Source organism: Suricata suricatta, chromosome 10, assembly GCF_006229205.1.
Source record: "Suricata suricatta isolate VVHF042 chromosome 10, meerkat_22Aug2017_6uvM2_HiC, whole genome shotgun sequence".
NCBI classification, from domain to species: domain Eukaryota; kingdom Metazoa; phylum Chordata; class Mammalia; order Carnivora; family Herpestidae; genus Suricata; species Suricata suricatta.
In genome coordinates, this window is record NC_043709.1 from 43,205,545 (window position 1) to 43,231,049 (window position 25,505).

At 34.1% G+C, this 25,505-nt stretch overlaps 1 protein-coding gene across 1 annotated transcript in view; it reads right to left on the reverse strand.

Annotated features, from left to right (window-relative positions):
* TRHDE (thyrotropin releasing hormone degrading enzyme) overlaps positions 1-25,505 on the reverse strand; it is a 370,712-nt gene that overhangs the window by 72,259 nt on the left and 272,948 nt on the right. Inside the window, exons 8-12 of the mRNA XM_029955451.1 lie at positions 16,345-16,410; positions 15,514-15,701; positions 9,953-10,041; positions 3,509-3,639; positions 3,343-3,398 (exon numbers count right to left, since the gene is read on the reverse strand). Of these exons, the coding sequence (XP_029811311.1) occupies positions 3,343-3,398; positions 3,509-3,639; positions 9,953-10,041; positions 15,514-15,701; positions 16,345-16,410 (530 nt within the window). The remainder of the gene's footprint in view (positions 1-3,342; positions 3,399-3,508; positions 3,640-9,952; positions 10,042-15,513; positions 15,702-16,344; positions 16,411-25,505) is intronic.

Genomic DNA, 25,505 nt, shown 5'->3' on the forward strand with positions numbered 1-25,505 from the left:
AAAGAAGTTAATTTAAGTAGCGCTGTAGCATCTCACATTTGCTACAAGACTGTCAAAAGTTTAAAAGATGCATATGATTCATTATCGTGGAAGATTTGAGGGGACTAGATACTCTCGTACATGGTTGATAGAGGGTTAAAATAGTAAAGCTTTTGGAATACAACTTTTAATATTTACCAAAGATTTTATCTTTTATGAACAAAAATTTCCACTTGCAGGTATCTATCCTATAGATGCCTTTTGCTGTCCACAACAGAAGACTGTTCAAGGATACTCATGGTAGTCTTGATTATAATACTGCAAAAATAGAAACAATGCAATAAAGCTCCCAGACTAATTCTTATAAATGAGTCACAGAACAGAATGCATATCTTTCTGTTCACATGAAAAAAAAAATCAAACTGTATAGAAATGTAAAGAAAAAAGTGGCTGGGTTGATATATACCAAATATTAATAATTTTATCTATGAGAAGGAGAAACATGATGGGAAGGGATGAAATAGAGTGGAAGAAACATTTCACAATGTATCACTCTTCTGTTTTAATCTTGTACAGTTAGAATGCATTCATGTGGTTTTTATAGATTTAAAAAACAACTATAAAAACAGTGCCTAAGAATATGTTTACTTAATTGCACATGGTAATAGTAGACATGAAAGCTTATAGTTTGAATAATCAATAATTAACTACCAATTCATGCAACAAATATACACCAGCATAGTTTTATACTAGAGATTAAGTTAAGCAGTAGTAATACAAGGATAAGACAAAGTCCGTTCTTCAAAGTCACCCTGTATTCATCAGGGACCCAGAAAGGGATTGAATCACAAGGTGACAACTTCTACAACACAAGTCCATAGGATGTCACCTTACTCTTAGCAGAGGAGACGGATTTCAGGTACGGGAGAGCAAGTGAACTTTTTTTCTTCCTTTTTAGTTCATAGTAATATTCCCAACAGATAACAGGGCATAGGAGTGGGAAGGAATTTCACATAATGGGCAGTCATACCGACACGACGTCATGGGCTCTGCTCCGCGGCCAGTGTCTGCTGTTTAATCTCACCTCCCCCTCTCACTCAAACGCTGTGCAACCTTTAGCTAAGTGACTTAACTCCTCTTAACCTCTATGTCTTAGCTATAACGTGGCTACAGTAACCACATCCATTCCCAGGGTTTACGGAGAAGATTAAACAATGCCATTCACAAAAGCCTCCATAGAGTACATTTTATTAAATATTTGCTATTCTATTTGTTATCTTTAAAGAAGCCAAAAGAGCATGCTATAGTTAGAAAAGTGAAAGAAGGTTGATACAGATTGGTAGCAAAATGATGAAATTTTATTAGAAAATGGTGAAATATGATAACTTTTAACTCCAAGTAAGTGCTGGGCATTTGCCTGTAGAAATCTGATTTTATATTTATTCACTTGCATACTAACAGGGAAATTATCTCATTATAAGTAAAACAAATTTTAATATATATTCAATGGGATATGAATATTTTCCTGGTGAATGTGTACCAATGATAATGAAATTATTTACTTCAAACATTTAAGACTTCCAAAATTTGAATTGAAAGCAGTGTTCTATCTTAGTCAACAGGAATTTAATTTTTGAAAAAAAAAAACAAAAACAATTCATCCACCCAAATTAAATAAAAATTTTCATTAAAAAATAATTCAATGCAGCTAAGTCAAAGATCCCTTCCTTTGCATTTTCAGCTGCCTTCCATCTTGCTTCCTCACCATCATTTCAAACCCATAAGGATACACATGAACTACCACTTCAAGCCACATCAGTCTTTCTATATTGCTTGGCTTTTTCATTATGATAAATACTATTACTGCTGATCTATATATGCACATTGGGCTCTGCAGTCAGACTACCTGGACAAAACCCTGGTCCTGTCAATTATTAGCTGTGTGATTTTGGCAAGTTACTTAACCTCTCTGAGCCTCAGTTTCTTTACCTATAAAATGGGAATAATAATAATAATAATAACTAATAATAATACATATCTACCTATCTCATAAGGTTGTTGTGAGAAGAAAACAACTTGCTCTATGTATAACATTCAGAATAGTGTCTAGAACCTTGTAAGTGTTTAATTAGCTGATGGTATTCTCTTCTTGTTCCCAAATGTTTCCTTGTGGTGTTAACATAATTCTATTTCCTGCATCTCTCCCAATGCAATGTTATATTAAATACTCTCTCTTAGTGGTTTTATGCATTTTTTAAACTTCTATGTCATGGTACCTGGGTGGCTCAGTTGGTTAAGCATCAGACTATTGATTTTGGTTCAGCTCATGATCTTGCAGTTTGTGAGATGGAGCCCATGTCAGGCTCTGCACTGACAGCGTGGAGCTTGCTTGGGATTCTCTCTCTCCCTCTCTCTCTGTCTCTCCCTGACTCATGCATGTGCGCTCTCTCTCTCTCTCTCTCTCAAAATGAAGAAATAAAAGTCAAGAAATAAAAGATTTAAAGTTTTATGTCAAAATAATCTTTATGTCATACTCAACACTTTATTTGAAGTCTCCATATCTTACTGTAGAGTAAAAACTACATCTTAATCACTATCTCCACACATTGCTATCTTCATGGGCCTTCCTCTAGCACTATTATTTCTCAATTTTTGCCCAATATATCAGATTATTAACATTAAAAGTGTACTTTGATGTGAAACAATTCAAATATTAAAAGGACTAAGTTTATTTTACTATTTAATCTCAACATTGAATATAGCTTGGGTTTATAATATATTTTAAGTAAATAAGTATTTAATGAATATTTGAAGGAATAACTCATTTCAACATTATAAATTTAATTATGACACCAATGTAAATATTACTGTAACTAGTACAACTAAATGCGTCTGCTATAAGATTGATACATATTTTGTCCAGAACAGCTTTACTCTGTGGAATATTTATTTCTGTCTTACAGCACAAGCTTTCATAATGAATCACATTCAAAAAACATTAAAAAAAGATATATGAGTATATGTTAGGAAAAAAATTGCTGATGCTTGAAGGTATTTTCCATCAAAAATTAAATATGGCACAATGGTCATTTTGTAGAGTTCATTAATGAAATTGAGAAGGGATTATTAATCTCCAGTGTTAAATTGAACTTACAGTGAAAATTGATCAAGCTTCTCCTCACTCACAAATACCCTATGGCTGCTATTGACCAAAAGTTTGGGACCTTGATTATAATTCAAATACAAAAATGGGAGAGAGAAATTGTTCTTAAAAGGTTTCTTATCAAAACCTATTGTATTTATCTTACTAGAGGAAGTCTCATGAGCATCACTTTTATTGTGAAGATCCGCTGGAAAACATACCTGGCCAGGCTGAAGGCATCATCGATCAAACCTGCTCTGTTACTGACCGAGAGAACCTAGGAGGTCAACCAGAATAAGAAAAAAAAACAAAATAGGAATTGCTTAGAATTAAAACAGCAGATGTTCACATATCAAAACATATCTTTGATGAGTAAATCCAGTTTACCTCATGGTTTCTGATTAATTGATCAATTAATAGTCTCCAATTCCTTAAATCATAGTTGACTCTAAAATATCCAGTTTGATTGATATTCCCCAGCAACCAGCTTCCTTTGTCCAGAGTTATTCTGTGGTGCTCTGAAAACAGCATTTTTGGGGGGTAAAATTGATTTTAAATTTATGGGTTAAAATTATATGAAGTATATTTTCTAAATAGCAGATACTACAGTACCAATAATTAAAAAAGAATACCATCATAAATACCTAATTGAAAATTACCCTTTAATCAGTTTATCACTATATCTAGAATCACTAGAAAATCTTTAGTTGGTTACTTATTATTACCTCAATTAATTGTTTTCTTATAATTAACTTTTTTGTTCTTGATAAAACCGCATTACCTCCACACAATGTTCTTCTCAAGATAAATGTAACCAAGAGATCTACTACTGTATTCATGAGGCTTCTAGTTAGATTGTATATAAATATGTGACTAGAATAAAAGAAAAGACTATAGGTGCATATTCTACTTATTTTATTCAGTAAGAAAGTGATTAAAACAACAGGGCTCATTTATTTTAAAGTCACTATTGTTCCTTGCCTTTTTTTCTTGGGCTTTCTTGGAGGTATAATAAATAACAGACTTTCCAGTATCATCAGTAATGTTGGAAAAAGGAACTTTATTTGTTTAAGAATCTAATATTTCTATATATAATTAGAACAACGATAATATGTATAATTAGAACAAAGATAATACATTCTGTTTATTGGAATCACTCTGGAAAATGGTAACTTATTTATATTCCCTGGCTAATTCAATTAAAGTAAGCCAATTAAAACAATCTTATAACTTAAATATTTAACTCCTTCAAATATGGTACAGATAGTGAACTCCATTCACTTTAATGTTAGCCTCTATTGACTTCATAGAAACATAGTTTACAATTCTAATCATTTCATTCATGTCCTCAGGATTCATGTTTCATAGAAGTTACATAAGGTATTAAGTTTACTTAAAATCAGTAATTTATACACACACACACACACACACACACACAAATGGTCATCTAATTTCCACAATGACTCTAGACTTGAAAATGCATCACAAAAGCCATTTGCGTCAGTTCTGAGTAAGATGCACAATCTCCAATTTTCATTTTGTTATCAAGGTTTTTACACATCAGCCTACAAAACAGGTTTTTCATTTCTTTTTCCTTTTTTCTAACACTGAATTTATATTCTCTCTCAAATAGAAGCCACACAGGAAGAGGTTGTGACCCCCAAATTATTGGCTGAATATTAAAGACTATTAATTGCTCAGGTCTGGAATAGGATGAGCTCATTAATCTAAAGCATATTATATTCTGCCAATTTTCATAAATGGACAGTTAAACCAAAAATGTATACTGAACAGAAAAATCTAATCTTTAATGTTTCAAATAGCACTTCAGCTTTCCTGCCACCTTTATAAATAGCATCTGTTGGAACAGATAAAGAAATGAGTCTCGGACAGGTTAATCGAATTGTCCAAGAAACCTGGAAATTGTCCGTCCCAGGTCTCCTGACTTTGGTGTCCTTTTTACTACATTATATTCTATTGATACAAGATGGTATAACACTTCTACTGTATTATGATATATACTTTTCACATTCTTATATTGATTTGAAGAGGAGGGACATAGCATTGGAAGCAAGAATTAGAACAGGAGCAGGATAGTTAGATTTTTGTTCCAGTTCTCCTAGACATAAATGTTTGAACTTTGGCCACTCATAATAACCAAAGGGCTAAGTAATAGAATTTAAGGCCTCTTCCAATTCTGAGGCTCAGTGAAAAAAGGAACTATTTTCCTTAATTTGAAATTTTACCCAGCTTAATCTATGCTACTTAAAAAATTAATCTATCAGATATTTCTTTAAAATATTAATAGTTTCCCAACTCTCTGATACTTTGTTTTTGTATTTTTTCAAAACTTTAATGTGCTTATCCACCCAATTCCTATGAAGTTTCAGGATGTCACCCCATTTTACCTATATAAAATAAAAAATAAGTAACAAAAGATATGGAATTTTTAAAAACTAAATCTTATGAAAAGAGATTTCGATTAATCATGTCAGAATTGTGTGAAAAAATAAGATTGAAATACTGAGGATATTGTTTATGTTAAGTAATCATAACTCTGTCTTCAAGAATACTAAGATTTCATAACATATTTAAATTGTGATTAAATTCATGGGTGAAGAGCAAATTTGATCATTTTCATCTAAAGAGTGGTTATTTTTAGAGAAATTACAGTATTAAAGAAACAAGTTTAAAAATAATAACCAAGTTTAATACATGAATATGTAATTTAGGTTTTTAAAACTCTAAAACAGTCATGGATTCCTATGATATTAAATTATTTTTAAGTTATCTCTTATTCACCTTTTAGAGAGCTGACATAATTTAATCTCATGTGATACACTTGGCTCTAAATGGGTGACGGGTATCAGGAGGGCACTCTTGTGTGATAAGCACTGGGTATTGTATATAACTGATGAATCACTAAATTCTACTCCTGAAACAAGTATTGAACTGTATGTTAACTAATTGAAATTTAAATAAAAACTTGAAATGATAAAAAATTTAAAACATTAAAAAATAAACTTATTGAATTCAATAACTCATAGGTAGAAGAGAGACCAATTAAAATAGGAAAACAATCCTTACACCTTTTGCATCATTTGACAAGAATAAAAAAGGTAAGCATCTATTGTTTTTAAGTATGCTATTATTAAATTGACAACTAAAACCTGAAGGTTATTACTGTTCATGAACATTTTTATGCCTTTGTTATAAATGAAATCTTTGGAGAAATGATTCCCTGAAAGATTTTGTAATAGATTTTTAAATGTCTTTTTCATTCCAGTTAATTATATCTTTAAAATGTTCTTCAAATTAACTAATGGCAAGTAATGAATTTTAAAGAGATCTTTCCCAATGGCCTAATGAGGTATGTATGGTATGTGATGAGTACCAAAATATAAAGTATGGAAATTATATTTGAATGTTAGTAATAACAATCTAGAATTCTATTTAGAATGTATCCAAAATGGCACAAAATTTAGATTATATCAAGGCACAGAGTAGCTGGAATTTTATAGTATTCTGTTTTTATATTCTATCTTTCAGAATAAAAAGGGAAATATTAAGCTTTTCTACTCAATTGTGACTTGTTACAGAAAAACCAGAATGTAAACCAAATAAAAAGTCAACCAAAGTAACAAGAGCATTAATGTAAAACAAACTCAGGTATAGTAACACATAGTGTCTTTCTCATTGAACTTGTGTGAGAACCGAGTTAGAAAATGCTCTGTAGAACCTATAAAGAGCCATGTGTATAAATACAAGGCAACATGTTGAGTAATTGGCACATCAATCAGCTAAGCAACCTACCTAAGTTTTAAAATCTTACATGTGTGTGTGTCTGTGAGTGTGTAGTTTAGAGGGAATAAGTTTAGAAAAGAAAACCAAGCTCCTAAGACAATATGGGCAAGTAATTCCTCAGCCTTAACTTCCTCATTTGTAAAATGGGGATAAAAATAACTTATTCTAAAGGCATGCAAGTCTTATACAGGCCAGCACTACATCATTATACTATTTTTAATATTTACTTGTAATTTCAGCATCAATTTCCCTTTTATTTTGAATCTTTTCTAACATTTGGCATTAAATTTATTTCCTTTCATTATATATCAACTGTCAATCAATACCCAAAGTTCTATATTTATAAATGTCTGTATTCTCAGTATCTCAACAGTAAAATCAAAACAGATAAATCCTTTACCTGCTTTCAATAATTTAAAATTTCATTTTAAAACTATTTTTAGGATAAAATGAACTATGCCTTAACTTGGAATCAATTAGACAATCATCTAAAGGGTTTTTTAAAAATTGAAATCACAAGAGTATATGATGTTTCACATCAAATTTATACATTAATTATTTACCAATTACTGTGCCTTAGTACCTACTGAGATCAAATCTATGTTACTGACGATGAAAAATATTAAAATGCTGATCATATTGTCATAATTAAAAGGTGGACTTTTAAGATGCATGTTGATAAGAATTGACCAAAATAATTTCTTAATGTTTTTATGGAGAAACATTATTATTTATACTGATTGACTATATTTTGAAAAACTAGAGAAAGAGAAGACATAACATAGAGTTATGAAGGCATAACAGAAGAGTTAGCAGTATTCCCCCCCCCCAATGTTACATTGTGTCAGTTTTTTTATTTGTCATCAGAATGAAGGACTTTAAGACAAAACTAAGTATAATCAGAATGAGACTGAACAGGGAAAGCGGAATGGTTTGTTTTTCTTTTAGGTCCCGCTTGGAAGCTTCTTCCAGATTTATGTATTCATAAAATTTTCAAAGAACATTTACTTGGGATGGACATTCCCCACAAAGGTGTGACCATTTCAACTGGGACAATACTTCATCAACCAGAAAACTCTGCTGTGACTTAACGAAAACTGACATATTATACACTGTAGGTTGCATGCTGCACAACTTTGGGGTGAGGAAGTATACCATCAGTATGAGAGTTAATGTAAATATCACTTCCTCGAGTTATGCACTGCACACACTATGTAGTTGTGTGTGTAACAGCCATGTGTATTAATATATGTGACATTTTAGGTAAATGTACTCTTTGAAACATCATGTTGTTATTATTCCTGATTAATAATGGAAGACTGTAAGTGGAAACAACTGAAATTCACCTATGGTTATTGGTCAAGAAAAGCTGTGACCCTATTCTGGGTACTCTGTGTAAAACAAGAGGATTCCATGAATGATAGCATGCAAATAACTGGGGAGTTAGGGGAAATGGACCTGGGGAAAGTATCCAAGAAGAATCAGACTTGCTCTGACTCCCTACACTGCCTAAAAGTGAAGTTTTGGTCTGATCCTGACATTTTATTGGTATCTCAGCACTCTTCCAATTGTCCCATTTCCATGGGCCTTCCAATGAGAAATGTTTTACTTGGTGTCTGAAAACTGTTTTATCTCATGTTCCTAGCAATCCTATGAAGGGATGACTTTATTCTGACAGTAAAATCGTTAGGTTAATGACTCACTGTTTTCACTCATCATTTCATAACAAATTATTTAGATAGATAAAACAACTACATGAAGGTAAAAACGAATTAAAATGATAAATAATATAGTAAGTGTGAATTCAGAATCATGGTATGAATGCTAAGTCTAAGGAATGAAAAGAATAGAATAGAATAAGCAATTTAAAAGGAGAAACACCAAATTTTAAAGTAAGCATTTCAATTCATCACTACAGTACTTATGAATCTTTTATACATGATATATATAAATAAAAGCACATATTTTCATAATATGTGATTATGTGTTAAAAATATAATAACATGAAAATTTGAATAAAAATTCAACTGGAAGTACATGCATTTATATTTCTGCAAAGTAGATTAGATTTTGCTGTAAGAACTTTTTCTGGTATATATGTATTTTGAGCACTTACATCTCCCTTATAATAGCAAGACTGTGGGGGCAGAAACAATGTTTACTTTGTTATTTATTTATTTATTTATACCTCACTTATTGCAAAAAAAAAAAAAAGATTTGTGGCTCCTTATAGAGTGGTTATGAAATCAATTAGCAGAACACAAAGGAGTAAAAAAAACAAAGTGTGGACATACTTGACCATTTGAACCTAAATGAAACGTTGAATAAAAGATAATAATTGGCCTTTTCTTCAATTCAATAGAAAACAGAAATTAAAGAGACCTGTTTCACATATAGCATGAAGGATTTAGATTGGATTCAAGAAATAGCTTTTTGGCAGTGAATTGAAATAGGTTACCATCTTATTTGAAGGTATTTAGAAACAGAATAGAATCTCATCTTTCTCTGCTTGAGAGTTAACCCTAGTTTAGGGGATGCTTTGATGACCTACCAAGGCCCCTCCTTTCTGTCTCTATATCTAGTTTTATGGAGTATATCACCTTGCCATTCTTTAAAGAGCCAATCTGGTAAAAACAAGATAGCAGAAAGATGAAATTTAAAATGTGGCCGGTGTTCCATTATTTGGCATTCTATTCTATTGGGAGTTATGATTATAATGTAATTACATTTAGGATTATAAAATGATACAGTTTAAAACAGCTAAAATTAGTGCTACAAATACTTGGTTTTAAATTTTCTCTTTGCTATCAATGACACAAATAAATTTAAGAATTATATAGGTAGAGTAAAATTAGACTATGTACAAACAATTCTATGTATTTAATTTTATACAGATGGTTATCATTCTTCTATATTCTCTTTCTAATTCATCTTTATTCACATTTTATAACATCTGAAACCAGGGGTTAAGTTGCTAAACAATTATCTGAAACCAAATAGTCCCTGAGGGGAGAATATATATTTTACCTGTTTTGTTAGACACCCAAATAATTGCTTCTGAAGACACATGGCTTCTATTTCCTACCACAATAGTTAATGGAATCTGCCACAGGTAACTGCAAAATAAAATAGAAATTTTAAGAATAAAAAAGGTTATAACAAAGAAACAATCAACATTTGCTATGCACCTCCTGCATGATTTCTATTATTTCTTTGGGGAACTAAAAAAATTCCCCAGTCACAAAAATAAGGAAGAAGTCAAGAAGATGGATTCACTTCTTCAAAGCCACTACACAGACTTAACCTATAAGAGTTTTAATTTCAATACAAAAGGGGGATTTTCAACAAAACAATTTATCTTGCAAAAGAATGATTTGCATTTTGCATTAGGAATAAAAAGTAGCTAAAATCAATAAGTCAGAGCCCACTGTATATTGATTAAAATCTCAAGACAACTCCTATCTATTTATTTCTATATTAAATTAATACATATTTCAGTAGCTTAATGCATTTACATTTCAATACTACCCTTATTTATTCAGATAACTATGCTAAAAATTACTATTATTACATTTTACAGAAATGTAATAATGTTAATTATTAACATTAACATTAAACATATTAACATTAAAAATGTTAATTAATACAGCACACCTAAAGTTACTCTGCAAAGTAGGAATGAAAAACGAAACTAATCAGATGTCTCTAAAATCCAGGTCAATAAAAAGAACACTGTCGGACACACTTAATGCTCTGTTTTCTTAAATGAAATTTCCAAATTGATGTGTAAAATCATCAACCAATGTGCAGGGATCAGTCACAAGTCTCAGTCATTAAGGGAAGAATTTTCTAGAATTTGACTTTTTATAGGATAAAAATTGAAGACTATACTTATACATGAAGTAGTGTCAATTTAATCTAAAGTGACTAGCCAGAGGTAAACTAGATGGTCTTAAAATAAGTTCAATGATTACACTTTGTTTCTTACCTTAAAATATACCCAGATTATGTTGACTTATCATTAAGAACACAGGCAGCCAGCAATGTCTAGTATATAAAAAATATTTATGATTTTATGGAAGAGATACCATATGAACTCTGTAACCGGGAGAGTGAACAGAGAATTGAGAATTTTTCAGGAACCATATCCAGGGTTATATAAGTTAAAAATATAATGAATATGTTTTTGGGGGGAAGGGTAGAGGGCATCTCCTCTCATTCTCTCATATGGAATTTGATTATTTTATCCTTTCATGTTTCCCATTTACAATAAACAGAATTCAGTAAAAGTAAAAATATCTAAGTGGAAGATTGGAAGAAATACATACTTTTATGCCAATTGCCATCTTTAATATAGAAAGTTAAAATGATGTTTATAATTTTAAACGTCTATGCTGTATTTAGTCAGAAAAACATTTTTGAGTGCCAACTTTATGGAGACGCTATGCTGTACTACAATGGAATCTACACAATTGGTCAGGAAATAAACAACCTAGAGTAGCCAAAAGTATTGTTTTCAAAGTACAAGTCAATGAACACAATGCATGTAAGCATTTTATCAAATACCTCCAAGGTCATAATATAATTCTAAGAATATGGCAAATATTTGACAATGGTATTACTCTGAGGAAGACAAAGAGAATCGATATATATATTTCTTTACCAGCAGATCTCTAAAAATAATGACTCTTTTGATTAATTGAAAGCAATAGTTAAGAGATAATAATGCATCTGATTCTCAAAGTAAACAGTGAGCTTATATTTGTGTAACTAAGATCTTAAAAAAAAAAGCCTAGAAATGGAAGGTATTCCATAAAACTGCTGTTGAATTAGATCAAATGGAATTAGACCAAAGTAAAACATAAGGGGCCAAATCAGTCTATGGGTAAGATAGAGATTAACTTTATGAACTAGACTTTTTGATACATATCTTCCACACTGAGTTGGGTCAACTAAATTGTGAATCCGAATAAGTATCAGCTAAAGAGCAAGAAATATATACAACTGAGGATGTTTAAAAATCTTCAAGGATAAATATATCTTTTTTAAGCATGATCACGGAATGTGAATGAAATACTATTTTCCCTATAATTTTGCATATAGTTAGACTGTATTCTTTGAAATAGTGAAGCTAAAAATTATGATAAAATTTCTTTTATTTTTTTTAATGTTTTTTAATTTTGAGAGACAGTGCAAGCAGGGGAGAGTCAGAGAGAGAGAGAGAGAGAGAGAGAGAGAGAGAGAGAGAGAAAGAGAGAGAGAGAGAGAGATGCAGAATCTGAAGCAGGCTCCAGGCTCTGAGTTAGCTGTCAGCACAGAGCCACAGAGCCGGACACGGGGCTCGAACCCACAAATGGTGAGATCATGACCTGAGCAGAAGTGGACACTTAACCGACAGTCACCCAGGCACCCCATTATGATAAAATTTCTATAGCAAGCTTCAATATTTGAATTTTAGCAAAAGTCTCTAAAGTACAGAAAAAGGGATTCATATCAACACCCACATGCTGTTTACAGTCAATGGCACATACATATAGGAAACTTTCTAAATGGCACATAGCTGTTCAGATGCAAAAGAGTTAACTATAAGATATTGGGAAACAAACATTGGAGCATTTTGTAAAACTTTTGAAATAGTCTTCTATGTTTTTCCTAAGAATGTTGTTGCCTTCCGTGTGTCTGTGTGTATATATACGTATATATGATTGGATATTCACACAGTGAAAATCTATACAGTGCCCCAGAAACAAAATAAAAGTTACAAGTTACCAAGAATATTTAAAATTTGTATTCAATTCTGAACTGCTATATGATTAATCCTACATGTTATTTGTTGTAACTTTCCAAACAACACACATTTGATCTTTTCATAAATTTCATTTCAAAAATCAAAGAAAGTGTGGCAATTATGTTGCTTTACAGTTAAAACCTAAAAACGTGGAAGACACTGTTGGGTGAAGTGTGGTTGGCTATGAAGAAAATATCAGCCTGCGGTGGGTTATGTCTGAAAAAAGAACAGGAAAAAGAGTTTGTGAAATTTGTTTGTGTTCCAGGCACGTAAGTTTTCATTTTGGCCATCTCATCTTAAGCAGAAAAATATCAAAAGCATGAACATACACAAAATGCATTTCAACAGACCTCAAGGATATTTTTTCTCTAATATTCCCTGGGACTATCTCTCTTCATAGTTCACATTTTTATAAGAAAGCGATATTTATCCTAATAATCATGTTAAGTTAGACAATAATAGGCACTTACTTTACTTGAGTGAGAAATCCTTTTTAAAAGTGGTACCAAGGTTAGGGAATCATTAATGTCGACACCATAAACCCTTGAGGAGTTGCTGTCGTTGGGTCAATAGCAAAAGGAAAATACAACTGTGGAGGTAAATCTAATTCTCTATAGTACTGATAAGCCCCACAAGTATATGAGGAGATATTACTTAACGCTGCATATATTAACTTCATAAGGGGAAAAAAAAACTACACAGATTCAGAACTCCAAAAGTACCTAAATTCAAGCAAATATGTTATTCACTTTTATATCTCATCAAAATTTATGCAGCTCTTAGTTACGTAAAGATCTTTCTGTGCTTTATTACAGGGACTACATATGACAAATATAATTACCATTACATTAAAAATGTTTTGGGAATGTTGTAGTAATGTTCTAGTATCTTTTTAAAAATTCAAGACAAAGAAATAATTATACTGGCTCAGAAAATATCCACAATTTATGGGGTTCCTTGTATCATGGACACTATGTGTCACTGGATCAACAGCTTGCCTTATATACTGAAGATCTAGGTAGGCTACATACAAAAGACAGAATTGGTATTGAAGCTCTGACCACAAGCTTAGAGCAAATAAAATGATCAATACTACACAATTGAATACTAAATTTTTAACTGCAACCTGTTATTTCAAAATAGATGGAAAATAATTTTTGAGATTGGAGGGACTCCATGAATTATCTCACTCTTAATATTTTATAGGCCAAGTTCTCAGGGTTCAAACTTAGCCATATGATTTTATAACTCTAGCAAAAGCAACGCTCTACGGATGTTACTTATACAGCCTGGGAGAAATTCTTCCTTTAAAGAGTCAGACGCATGGCTGCTACATCTGATGCATGTTATAGGCTGACAGAGTATTTTTGTTCAAAATTTGTTCTGTCATTTGTGGGTCCTTTATGTTTTTCTGCATCAGTGATGTTTGTGTCAGACTGATCATTCTCAAAGGCATGGCCCAAATCTCTCTAACTTTGCCACAGTCAGGGAGTTTTTATGTACTTCCTGGCAGCGCCAGGGTGGATGCCTAGGCAGGTGTAGCCTGGAGCCAGAGGCTGGAGGACCAGAAGCAGCATTTGGCAGCTGTGACCAATCCAGGCTGAGGAAAGACGCTGTGACAGAGTCCAGCCCCGCCACTGTGGCAGGGTAACACTGTACTGAAACGGGCTGCAAGGGCAGTCGGTTGAAGGCCAAAATAGATACTGACCAGGAGATTTAAGAGAATGCTTTGCTGAGTTTCCTGAATGACATTCCAAATTTAGTCACCAGAAAACATTCATGAATTTCTCAGTCACTTCTACTATAGCCCATCTTGGAACTAACCTCCTTGGGAATGAATTCTATTCCTTTTGGAGATTAACACAAAACCAAAACCAAAAATTAATTCATGCTGCATGCCTCCTAGATACTGGTGGATGATAAAATCAGGATTCTAAATATCCCAATGTAATGGAAGACAGAATAACCAACCTAATCCAAATACTTCACTTCACTTATTCATTTTAAACCCCATTTCTTCTGTCCCCTCCCCCTTCAGTCTTTTATCAGGGCACCTTTTAAAAAAATGAAATGAAATGATTTAAGTTCTATTATCTTTCCTTGGCCCAGTTTTTAATAAGACACAAAACAGTAAGGAAATACAAAGTAGAAAAGAAACAGCACTGTGTGCTGTTTTCAGTAATTAAATAAGAATTTCAAAAGAAAGTTTAACAACAAATAAAAATGCTATGTATGTTGCGTGTCTCGTGGGTTTAAAACTGAAAATGAGGGAAGAGAACATATTTTGATGCTAAGTAGCATTGATAGTTGGGCTACTTAAAAATGAATCTAGTTTGCGTTCCTTCGGCTAAGACACTAAGTTAGACTGGGTGTAGTTTTCGGTTTGTTTTAATTAGTCTTTCTGAATAGTTAGTTTCTATTCTCATCTATTTTATAAATCTCAGTTTGTTCAATTCCATTTAATTGGCTCCAATGCATCTTAACTTTCTTTAATTTAATTCAATGAACATTTACAGGGAAAAGTAAGAAATCACATATTTTTCTAAATCACCATGATAATTTAAACTCTGTCTTCTTAAACAAAATAACTTTGGTATGCTGTCACTTTGATGGTTAAAATATCTGGAAATGAGAGTAAAAGAGGAATCAAAATAAAAACACCATATGTAAATAAAGAAATGAAAATTATATTTCACTTACATTTTATAATCACGTTAGGCAATCCTTTTTAAAATGTTTAAACACAACGTGAAACATACAAATAAAAGCAATTGTTTTTTCATGTAAAGGAGTGTTGTACCTGCTATTTCGAAGTTCAACTGCTTTAGTTTTAGCACTGATGTCATAAATAAAATGTTGTTGGGTAATTATTATTCTATTTTCTGCTGTTGTATTTCCCAAGATGGTGATAACAGGATAGCCCATCTGGAGTGTCCACTGATCCATTACTTCTTGTATATTTACATATTTTCCATTCCTTTTTAAAGCCTTTATAACCAAAATTATATAAGTTAGTTTTATAAACATGAATTATAAACATAATTAACATTAAGCCATTTTTATTTTTACCTTTATGATTTACTTAAGTTTGAAGACATGTAAAATCAGTGAAGCTAATATAATGTGTTAGTAAAATTAATCTTCTTGCCTTAAGTTAAGCTTCATGCATACAGATATAAATGAAAGCTTTATTAACATTAAAGTTTTACTTAATGGAAAATAAAACATAGTTTATTGTTAAAGTAAGTACTTGCAGCATCATTAAGTATCCCCAATATGTCAAGTATCAAACTTAAGTATTTGTTATTTACCTATAGAAAAAAAACTATTTTAACATCAACATTTCTCTCAAACATGAGTGCCTGACACCATATTAATGTTATATTTCAGAAGAACTGTCTCGCTTGTAAGTAGGCAAGGTACTTTTTACTACCATTTATAGTTTAAGTAATTTTAAACCCCTTATTTTTATAATATAATATATCAAATTTAAAACAATAAAGCAATGTGAGGAAAAGGGAAATATAAAAGTAAAAACAACTGTCAGTGCCAATAAAAGTTATGAATGGTTTATAAACTCAATTCAAATATTCAAGAAGAGGTTTTGGCATTTGAGCTTCCTATACTTTACCTCTGATAGTGTATTCCAGAGATCATTTCTGGCTGCATTGCCATACTTATGAATGGTTAAATAATCCTACAAAGAACATAAAATTGTAATTACAGTTCAAAGGCTGAGCAATTTCCAGTAAACACACTTATTTCTCAATTCAATTAACCATTTCTATTTGTTAGAATTGCATTAGTACAAAGACCAAGAGAAAGGCATGGGAAACAAAGAATCTCATTTTATAATATCCCAAAGATATTTAATTATAACATATATCTTGATTAAGACACCAAGCAATACTGCCATCTTAAAAATTATCTTCATAGCCATAATCCCTTCTTGTGGATTCCCAGGGTCAAAGAACTTCCTCTGATTTAGCAAATCAACTTGAGGCATTTTAAAGAAACTACCTCTGCAGTGAAATATTTAGAAGACACTTCACCATCAGGCCTTCCTGTTGAAATGTTGGGGGGAAAAAAAACAAAAAAAGAAGTGTCCTATGGAAAAGAAAAAAGAACAGCAAAAACCTGACTGATACACACTGATGTAAAGACAAATTGCTTTGCCAACAGAGTGATGACCATCTCCAAAACCTGTCCAGCCTCCTAGTCTCTCTGCAAAGAGCAGCTGTCTCATACATTAAAAAAGTGATACTTATTTCTATGAGTTTGAACAAACATTAATATTTAATAAGAAATAGTCAATCCTATACTTAATATTTTTGAGTGTAGGACTTCCATTTCCCAGTTTCCATCATTAGTAGTTAAATCTACACACTTTCTATCTACTTCATGACTGTTCCCTTCTATGAAGCCTGGTTTATGTCACTGTGAATATGTTATTTAGTGATGGCTAATTAGCGTTATTGTCTTCCTGAATTCAAAGCTGAAAAAATGAGTAGAAAATAGTATTTTATATTATAAAACAGAGGGGCCTCTCCATTAGAAATTCATCATCTCTACAACATGTAGGCAGTAGACAAAATCCTAATTTACATCACAGTACTGAAAATGAAAAAAGAACTTGCTGACTCTTTTCAGTACTTTACATGGAGTAGAATACTTTGGGGATAATTAAACTTGGGGAAGAAATTTTTCTGAAATACAAATTGTAGCACCTGTGACAGATTCAGCCTTGTTGGCAACTCACAGCACAGCAAATGGCAACTCCCACTTAATCAGACTCTAAAGATGCAGTGCCCAACAAGAACTTAGCAACCACAAATCCATCACTGTCATCAGGTGTTATGAATAACTTTAATGGGAAAAAAATGCAACCCTGAGTAACCAATCTGAATTCCACTTTGGCTGTGAATATGCCATATAAGTCATTTTCCATTAGAACTCAGGGACCAGGATTTAAATAAATTATTTGAGATTTAACTGTCAGAACTATCTTTGATGCCTTTTTAGCATTTACATGAATAAATTTGGGAACAATAGGAATTATGAAACATACATTTGAGTTTTATTTTAGTGATTCAATAATAAAACATATCAAAATAGAACTATTTATTTCTTGGATTCTGTTTATGGATAGTGCTAAATACACCATGAACCTCAAAAGGTCCAAGACATAAGTACAAGATTTTCTTCACAGACAGACCAACTATTCATGTTATGAGTTGACCTTGGGCCAATAGCGATCATCAACTCAAGTTCTTGGTTCCCTCCCCAATTCAGAATAAAGCTCAAAGTTACATTTCAAGCAGGCTGAAATGGCAACTATCCAGGCTTTGGAAGCAGCTCTGACTTGCTTGCCTCAGAATTCAGGGCAGAAAGTGTCTTCTTGGATTCTCACCAGTCCCAATCTTCAGATGTTCCTGGAATTCTAAATATGTCACTCTTTTTTTCCAAAAAAAAAGAGAAAACCCCAAGTGTTTTCCTTAGTTATTTTAGCCCTCCTCTTGCATGAAAATAGTCATATTTTAAATTAAGGAAATTTTGTTTTGTCCTTGTCAAATTACAAAGAAAGTTACAGAATCATAAATGTGTTTATTTTTTATGATCAGTCATTTATTTATTAATTCATTCCACAAAATGTAAGATGTACTTCTCATGTGCTGGTAGCTTTCATGTGCTGGGGGAACAGTGGTGGAGAAAAGGCTACTGAGAACAATGGCAGATATTGAGATGTAATTTGGGGAAGACGGTTTCTGTGACTAAAAGTGTAGGAGTCTTGGTACAAAAACTACCTGACAAGTCAAGTTCGAACATTTGGTGTGAGATTAAATAAGATCTTAAGTTCCTTCCAAATCTACAAGTTAATGAATATGAAGATGGCTGGAGTTACAAATATGAAATGGAAATTGATGTTTATAGATTTGTGGATGAAAGTCAATCAGCAATAGAGTTGACATTATGATATAAAGTAGGAAAGGGTTTTAATATTAACTGTGAAAAGAATAGAGGGTTCTCAGAAATAGTAGAGTTGTTGAAAAGAACAAAGATAACTGCTAGAATATTCTTCAGGGACAAAACTGATTAAAAGTTAAAAGCCCATTTAGCAAAAGTATATTCTGATACATAAAATGCAAGAATGGAAGTCTATCTTTGTTCAAGTCCACACCCCAGCACTCCCTAGTGATTTGACAAGTTGCTTAACCTCTCCATGCCTATCTTCACACCTATAAAATGGGGATAATAAAAGTACTTGTTTAATAGGGTTATTCTAGGAATAAATGTTTTAATATCTGTACAGAATTAGAAGAGAAAAGAGGGCCTAGAACACAATAAGTATTCAGTAGACATAAGCTACCATAATCTTTGTAATCATTTCAGCCTACTGGTTGGAAACAGAGTAACTGAAGGAAAAATATCACTGACCGTAATAACCAAAGAACAGAGCACATGAAAACGATAATATTTGCCTCCTTTTTATAGTGCTGTGTGAGTTGCTTTATATTTTATCTCATGCAATCCCATGACATTCATGGGGTAGATATCATCATCATCATCTAATAAATCAGAACAGTAGAACTCAGAGACTCCAGCCCATGTCCGAACCCCATACCTGTGCACACAACTGCTGACCCAATCCAGTATGTTAGAGGTCCTACAGACAACTAAGAGCTGCTCAAAGCTGAATTGACTGTCCTTTCTTGTATCAACTCCTTTTGACAGCCCTTCTCCAGGGACAACCCTTCTATCCACCTCAACCAAGGAGTCTTCTTGGATGCCTCTCTCTCCCTTTCTACCACATTCAAGTAATGATCCACATTCCAACTATTCCCTCAACATTCCCCCTTCCTTCCTCCTATTTGGCAGCCTCTCTGGATGACTAGCACTGCCACTGTTCCTGCCCTGTCCCCTTCATATCGCATCTCTGCCATGCAGCTGGGATAGCTTTTATCAACGGCACACATGGATTCCTGCTACATTCAGAATATAGTCCAAACACCCTAATGGGACTTAAAATGCCTCTCATGGTCTGGTCCCTTTGTGCTTCTCCAATCCCACCTGTTACTTTGTTGCTCCCTGCCTCAATTTAGCCACTCCCTGCTTTTTACGATGCCTATTCATAGCCTCTCCCTTTTCTAGTTCGCTGAACAAGCCCTTCACTACGTATGCTTTTCTCTTTTGCCTACTTCAAGTCAGTTCAATCTCCAGGACTCAGGCTTGATCCATTTTTCCCAAGAATCCTTTCTTACCCACTCCCAGCCCTTCCTAATTCTAAGTTAGGTACCGCTCTTATAATCCAACTCATTGTATCATAAAAAAGCATCTATCGCAGTGTTCTAATTGCTTATTCATTAGTTTGACCACTCAGGTACTCTGTAAACTCCATGAGAGTAAGGCCTCTACTACTAGTGTTGACCAGTGCTCAGCCAGCATCTATGCGCCCAGCTGGGGACACAGCAAATGCTGAATATATCTGTGTGACTCCTGACTTTCCTTATTCAATATGCCTTCCTGTGAACAACTGACAGCGCTGTAAAGAGCCATGTCTTATATCCATCAGGTTCCTCCAAAATGTCATATTTAAACACTAACATAGAACATAAGTTATTATTTCAGTGCATATTTGTCAGATATATAACTCATATTGATAGATGCAATTGCATATGATGTAATCAAAAGACTGAACTATTGGGTCTGAGGCCATTTTTTTTTTACTTTCTTTGCTAACAAGTGACATGATCCACAACCTGCCATGCACAAAAGCCAATGGGACTAATAGGGAAACACAGAGAAAAGTAAAAGGTGAGCTGAGGAAGGCAAGCACTATTATCTTCTAATATGTTTACATGGAATAATTATGCTTTCCTAGTAATGAGCCCTTTAGCACATTAAAACAGAGGACAAACTGTACAAAGGAGTTATTCCTCAGGACACAGAAGGACAGTTTATTAAAAAACAAAGATATATGGACCGGTTTATGTATGTTTAGCTGAAATTACAAAAAATCCACACTAGAATGAGCTTTTTAATGACAGGAACTAGTCTTTCCTATTATAAGAAGGTAAGGCAGCTGCAGCTCTCTTCCTCCAGAAGTTCTTTGTCCCTGACTTTACTTATGTTTTGCCTTCATCATCAGTTTTGTGGCTAGATTGTACAAGTAATCCCAACCATCACATTTAGACATGACTTTGCACAGAGGAAACAGAATTTCCTCATGAGAACTTCTTTTTAAGAATCAAGAAAATTCTTGGGGTGCCTGAGAGGCTCAGTTGCTTAAGCGTCCAACTCAATTTAAGTTCTGGTCATGATCTCACAGTTTGTTAGTTCGAGTCCCACATCGAATCCCTGCTTGGGATTCTCTCTCCCTCTTATTCTGCCCCTCCCCAGCTCGCTCGTTCTCTCTCTCTCTCTCTCTCTCTGTCTCTCTCTCTCAAAATAAATAAAACTTTAAAAAATAAAATAAATAATAATGAAAACTTCCTCTCAGTTCCTGCATCAAACTCTCTGTAATTCCCATTTATCAGAATCACATCATGTGCTCTAGTAGAAATGTGTCAATGAAGCTTTAGCGGGTATCGCTTTGGGACTGCACAAGGCAGGACCCAGTCCTGTGTTTTCTCCAATGAGATAAGAGAGGCAAGTCTGGGCCTCAGTGACACTGGGAAGTAGGAGTGCTTGAACTTGTAAGACTAGTCTGGGAAATGCCAAGTAAATTCAGGCATCGATTTTTCTGCCTATGTGACAAGAGGGTTGAAGCAAGAGGTTGAAATATTGTTCCTTTCTATTAAGAATAATTGTACCTCAAAAATTTGTAGTGGGCATTTGTCATTCTTTTGGCTTTCCAGCATTTAAACACCATGTTTATATGGGGGCAATAAGTCACCATGGAATCCTGCAGGACGGTGAGGGCTCCACCTCCCACTTGCCGTGGAAGGGACAAAATAGTAAATACTCCCTTCTCCACTCTCCCTGGCAGCTGAAGCATGCACGTGTGCCCTGGCCTTTGGCGTAGATACTCCATCTCATGACTGCAAATCTGCCAGGACCAACGCAAAGAAGCGGGAACAGTGGAAAGATTATCCCCTGGGATGGTGACACTGAGGGTCCGGAGGTAGCCACGCTAATGGCAGCAGCTGAACCAGCCACGCCCCTGGCAGGACCCTGGCAAGGCTTCTCAGTTTCTGAGTCCCCGTTAGTTCCTACCACACAATTTGTAAGTCTGACTGTTAGGCCTTCCAATGATTCCAAGGGCTACCCGACACCCTTCCAATAAATTCCTTTTTGCCTAATTTAGCCAGAGTTTGTCTCTGTTGCTTGAAACCCCAAACCCTGACTGATCCCATACTAATGGGGGATATAATCAAAACAAATCCAAACATCTTCATTTTCCTGGAAACCTCAGAAAGAAAAGTAGAAACTCTCTCATACAACTTGTGCAAAATGAAAACCAAAAACACCTGGTTTTACTGAAAACATCTTCTAAGCTTTCATTGTGTTACAAACAGTAGGTATGAGGGGAAGGAGGTAGATACTGAGGTTAAAAAAGAAAAAAAAAAGAGGCAGACTAAAAGATTGGAGGAAAAGTCTACAAGTTCCACAGACAAAAGTGTACAAGAGAGTATCAATAAGAAAAAGTAAAACCAAGCTAAACCATCGTCTTCCACAAAGCTTCTAGAGTAGGAACTTTTAACCTGGGAACCTAAACCTCAAAACTTAAATATTTACAAGTCTGTGCATTATCAGAGTGGGGTGATTGTAAAGGGAGCCACGGGCAATAAGAAAGCAGATTAGGGGCGCCTGGGTGTCTCAGTTGGTTAAGCGTCTGACCTCAGCTCAGGTCATGATGTCACATGAGTTCAAGCCCCATGTCAGTTTCTATGCTGGCAGCTCAGAGCCTGAAGCCTGCTTCAGGTTCTGGTTCCCTCTGTCTCTGTCCCTCCTCCAGTTATTCTCTCTCTCTCTCTCTCTCTCTCAAAAATAAATAAACATTAAAAAGAAAGAGAAAAAGAAAAAGCAAGCAAGCAGATTAAAAGCTGCCAGATCATAGCAATGTCCTACACAGGTTGGATAAAACACATTTGAAGCCTGGGTCACACACTTCAGAGGATGTTTTACATTCCCTGATCTTGAGAAACGGCAGCAAGGACACCAAACCAGGGACAGATGACCAACCAACACACAAAAGAAAGCTAGACTACATTATAGATTAGTTTATAGCTATAGATGTAGCTAGCTAGATTAAAATATTATTTTGGTTCATATCTGAAAACTAGCTGGAGATTATGATATTAAGTAAAAATGAGTAGCAAAGCACTAGAAAAGCATTATATGCAAAATAAAAGAATGTTTACATTTTATTCTAGTAGTGGGAATCAAGGATAAAAAGATATGAATAATGATTAAAACTTTATTATTAAATTAGAACAAGTTTCTAAGAAGGAAACCCAGGAAAAGAGGAACCACCACCAAACTTTTCAACTACAGGAGTGTCTGACCACCAGACACAGTAGAAAACAAGAGGTATTTAGGAAAGAAACTTATTTTAATAGGTAGAACAACATAGTTGAAAATCAATTATACCATTGTGTGCAGGCCATTTTTATTTTTACTTTTTAAATGTGTCTTTCACCTAGATTTGCTTTTTAGAAGTTGGTTACTTAGATAGGAGCATACAGATATTTCTCTAGGAACAAAAAGGCATTTTACATTAGTTTTAATGTATATTATTTTGTAATACTTAATGTGTATAATTTTGTAGAAGCAGTATACTTTCTTAAAGAGTTGCAAAATATACCAGAAAAATCAGAAAACATTAAATCAGAACAACTTGCTAGCACTTGTTTGTTTGTCTTAAATTATAGACAATGGCATATTCTCACCTCAGTTTTGTTTTCACAGATCTCTTATTTAGTAATTACATATAATGCTATCAGTGCCTCAACACGCAAGAACATTACCAGAGATGTAATATTGCCATCACTGAATTTGTACATTCCAGAACAAGCTGACAGGGTCCTACACCTGTCAGTGAAATAATGTGAATGTGAGTCTATAGGGGTGTGCTGGGGTACTAAAAAATATCACCACCTCTCACTTCTGCTGTTAGCTTGAAATATTACTGAGACATAAAACGAATCTACTGGTAAAACTGAAATTTGTGAATTGCTTTTCCTGAATGCCCCGGTAAAGGACTTTGACCACAACAAGCTCACAAAATAGATAAATTATATTCTGACTGGTAAAAATACACTGCCTTTTGTAAATCAAGATGCCCACAGACTATAGGACTTGTACATGCAGTTCCTCACTTCCACTCCTTTTCTCATTCAGACCTAGTGCTGGTGACTAGTTGAGAAAAAAATGCAACTCAATTGATAAAGAAGTGCGTGTATATTTAGAAAACTAAATAGAAATGCAGGCTGGTCCTTGTCAGTCATGTGATCTTGAATAAGGTATTTATTTTTTCTAGACCTTACACCAGGAAAGAAATACTTACTTGAGAAGACCGTGTACGGAAAATGACATAAAACAAGTAGAGCACGTAGAAAACATGACATAAGGACCCAAAAAATGTTAGTCATTTTAAGACCAAGTTCAAGGGGGGAAAAAAAACCCTAGAGTCAACATCTTCAACCTCATTCTAGGAGAAGTCAAAATGTCCTAGAGGCTCAAGGGAGGGAAATTATATGGACAAACTGGAAGGAAGATAGTGCTCAAAGGGACTTTTTTTAAGTTTATTTTTTTATTTTGAGAAAAAGAGAGAAAGCATGAGAAGGGGAGGAACAGAAAGAGAGAGAGAATCCCAATCAGGATCCACACCACCAGTGCAGCGCCCGATGCAGGGCTCAAACCCACAAAACCACGAGGTCATGACCTGAGCCAAAATCAAATGTCAGATGCTTAACCAACTGAGCCATCCAGCCCTTCCTGAAGGATTTTTTTAATTTTTAATAAGTAAAAATTCAAGAAAAAAAATTGAGGCCACAGCTTTTTAGGTTTGAGGAAAGCTTAGAAATCTTTCCCCTCCCAGGTCTGGATAAAGAAAGAGACTTGGAGGGTTCCTGAGGATCTGTATTTTTAACCGATCTCTGCTCAGGTGACAAACTACTGATTGCTTGTGATTTGGGGTGGCTCATGAAACAGGGGCACGCAGTAGTGCTGCTCAGCACAAAATAGCCATGCCTAAGTTGGCACTAAAACAGCAAAAACACTCACATTTAGGTGACCACAAAGACAAGGCTTGGACAAGATAGATACCAAACATTCAAGCAACATGTGCTTACTTCTTTCCCATTTACTAATCAACCCACTCCATGAAACCAGTCTGTCTGTCAGTGTGGATGGGAACAAAGGGCTCTTCGTCAGATGCTCAGGACTGAAGAACTTCCCTGGAACATCCTCATATTGATGGGCATGACATTAGGAGAATTCAATAAGGACAGGTGCAAGTTCCCACAGGGTCTGAAGCACGGGGCTTTCTTTTATTCAGTGTCAAAATCATATATACTTGGTAAGACACTGTTTATCAAAGGAAGGTATTTGTCTGTCAGATCCTGTTTTTGTTTCTCTGAGACATAATTATCTTAATCATTTCATAGCAAATAGCCTCATCTCCTTCGCAGCTCTCTGTCCTTCAAGGATTCTCATTGGCAAAACTCTAATCCTGGATGAATCCAAGTATTTGCCTTCTCCAGATCTGCATCATGCCGCTAAGCATCATGGGAGAAAATAATGCAATCAGGGTAGTTTTATTAAAATTCATAATTCCCAAACTCAAATAGG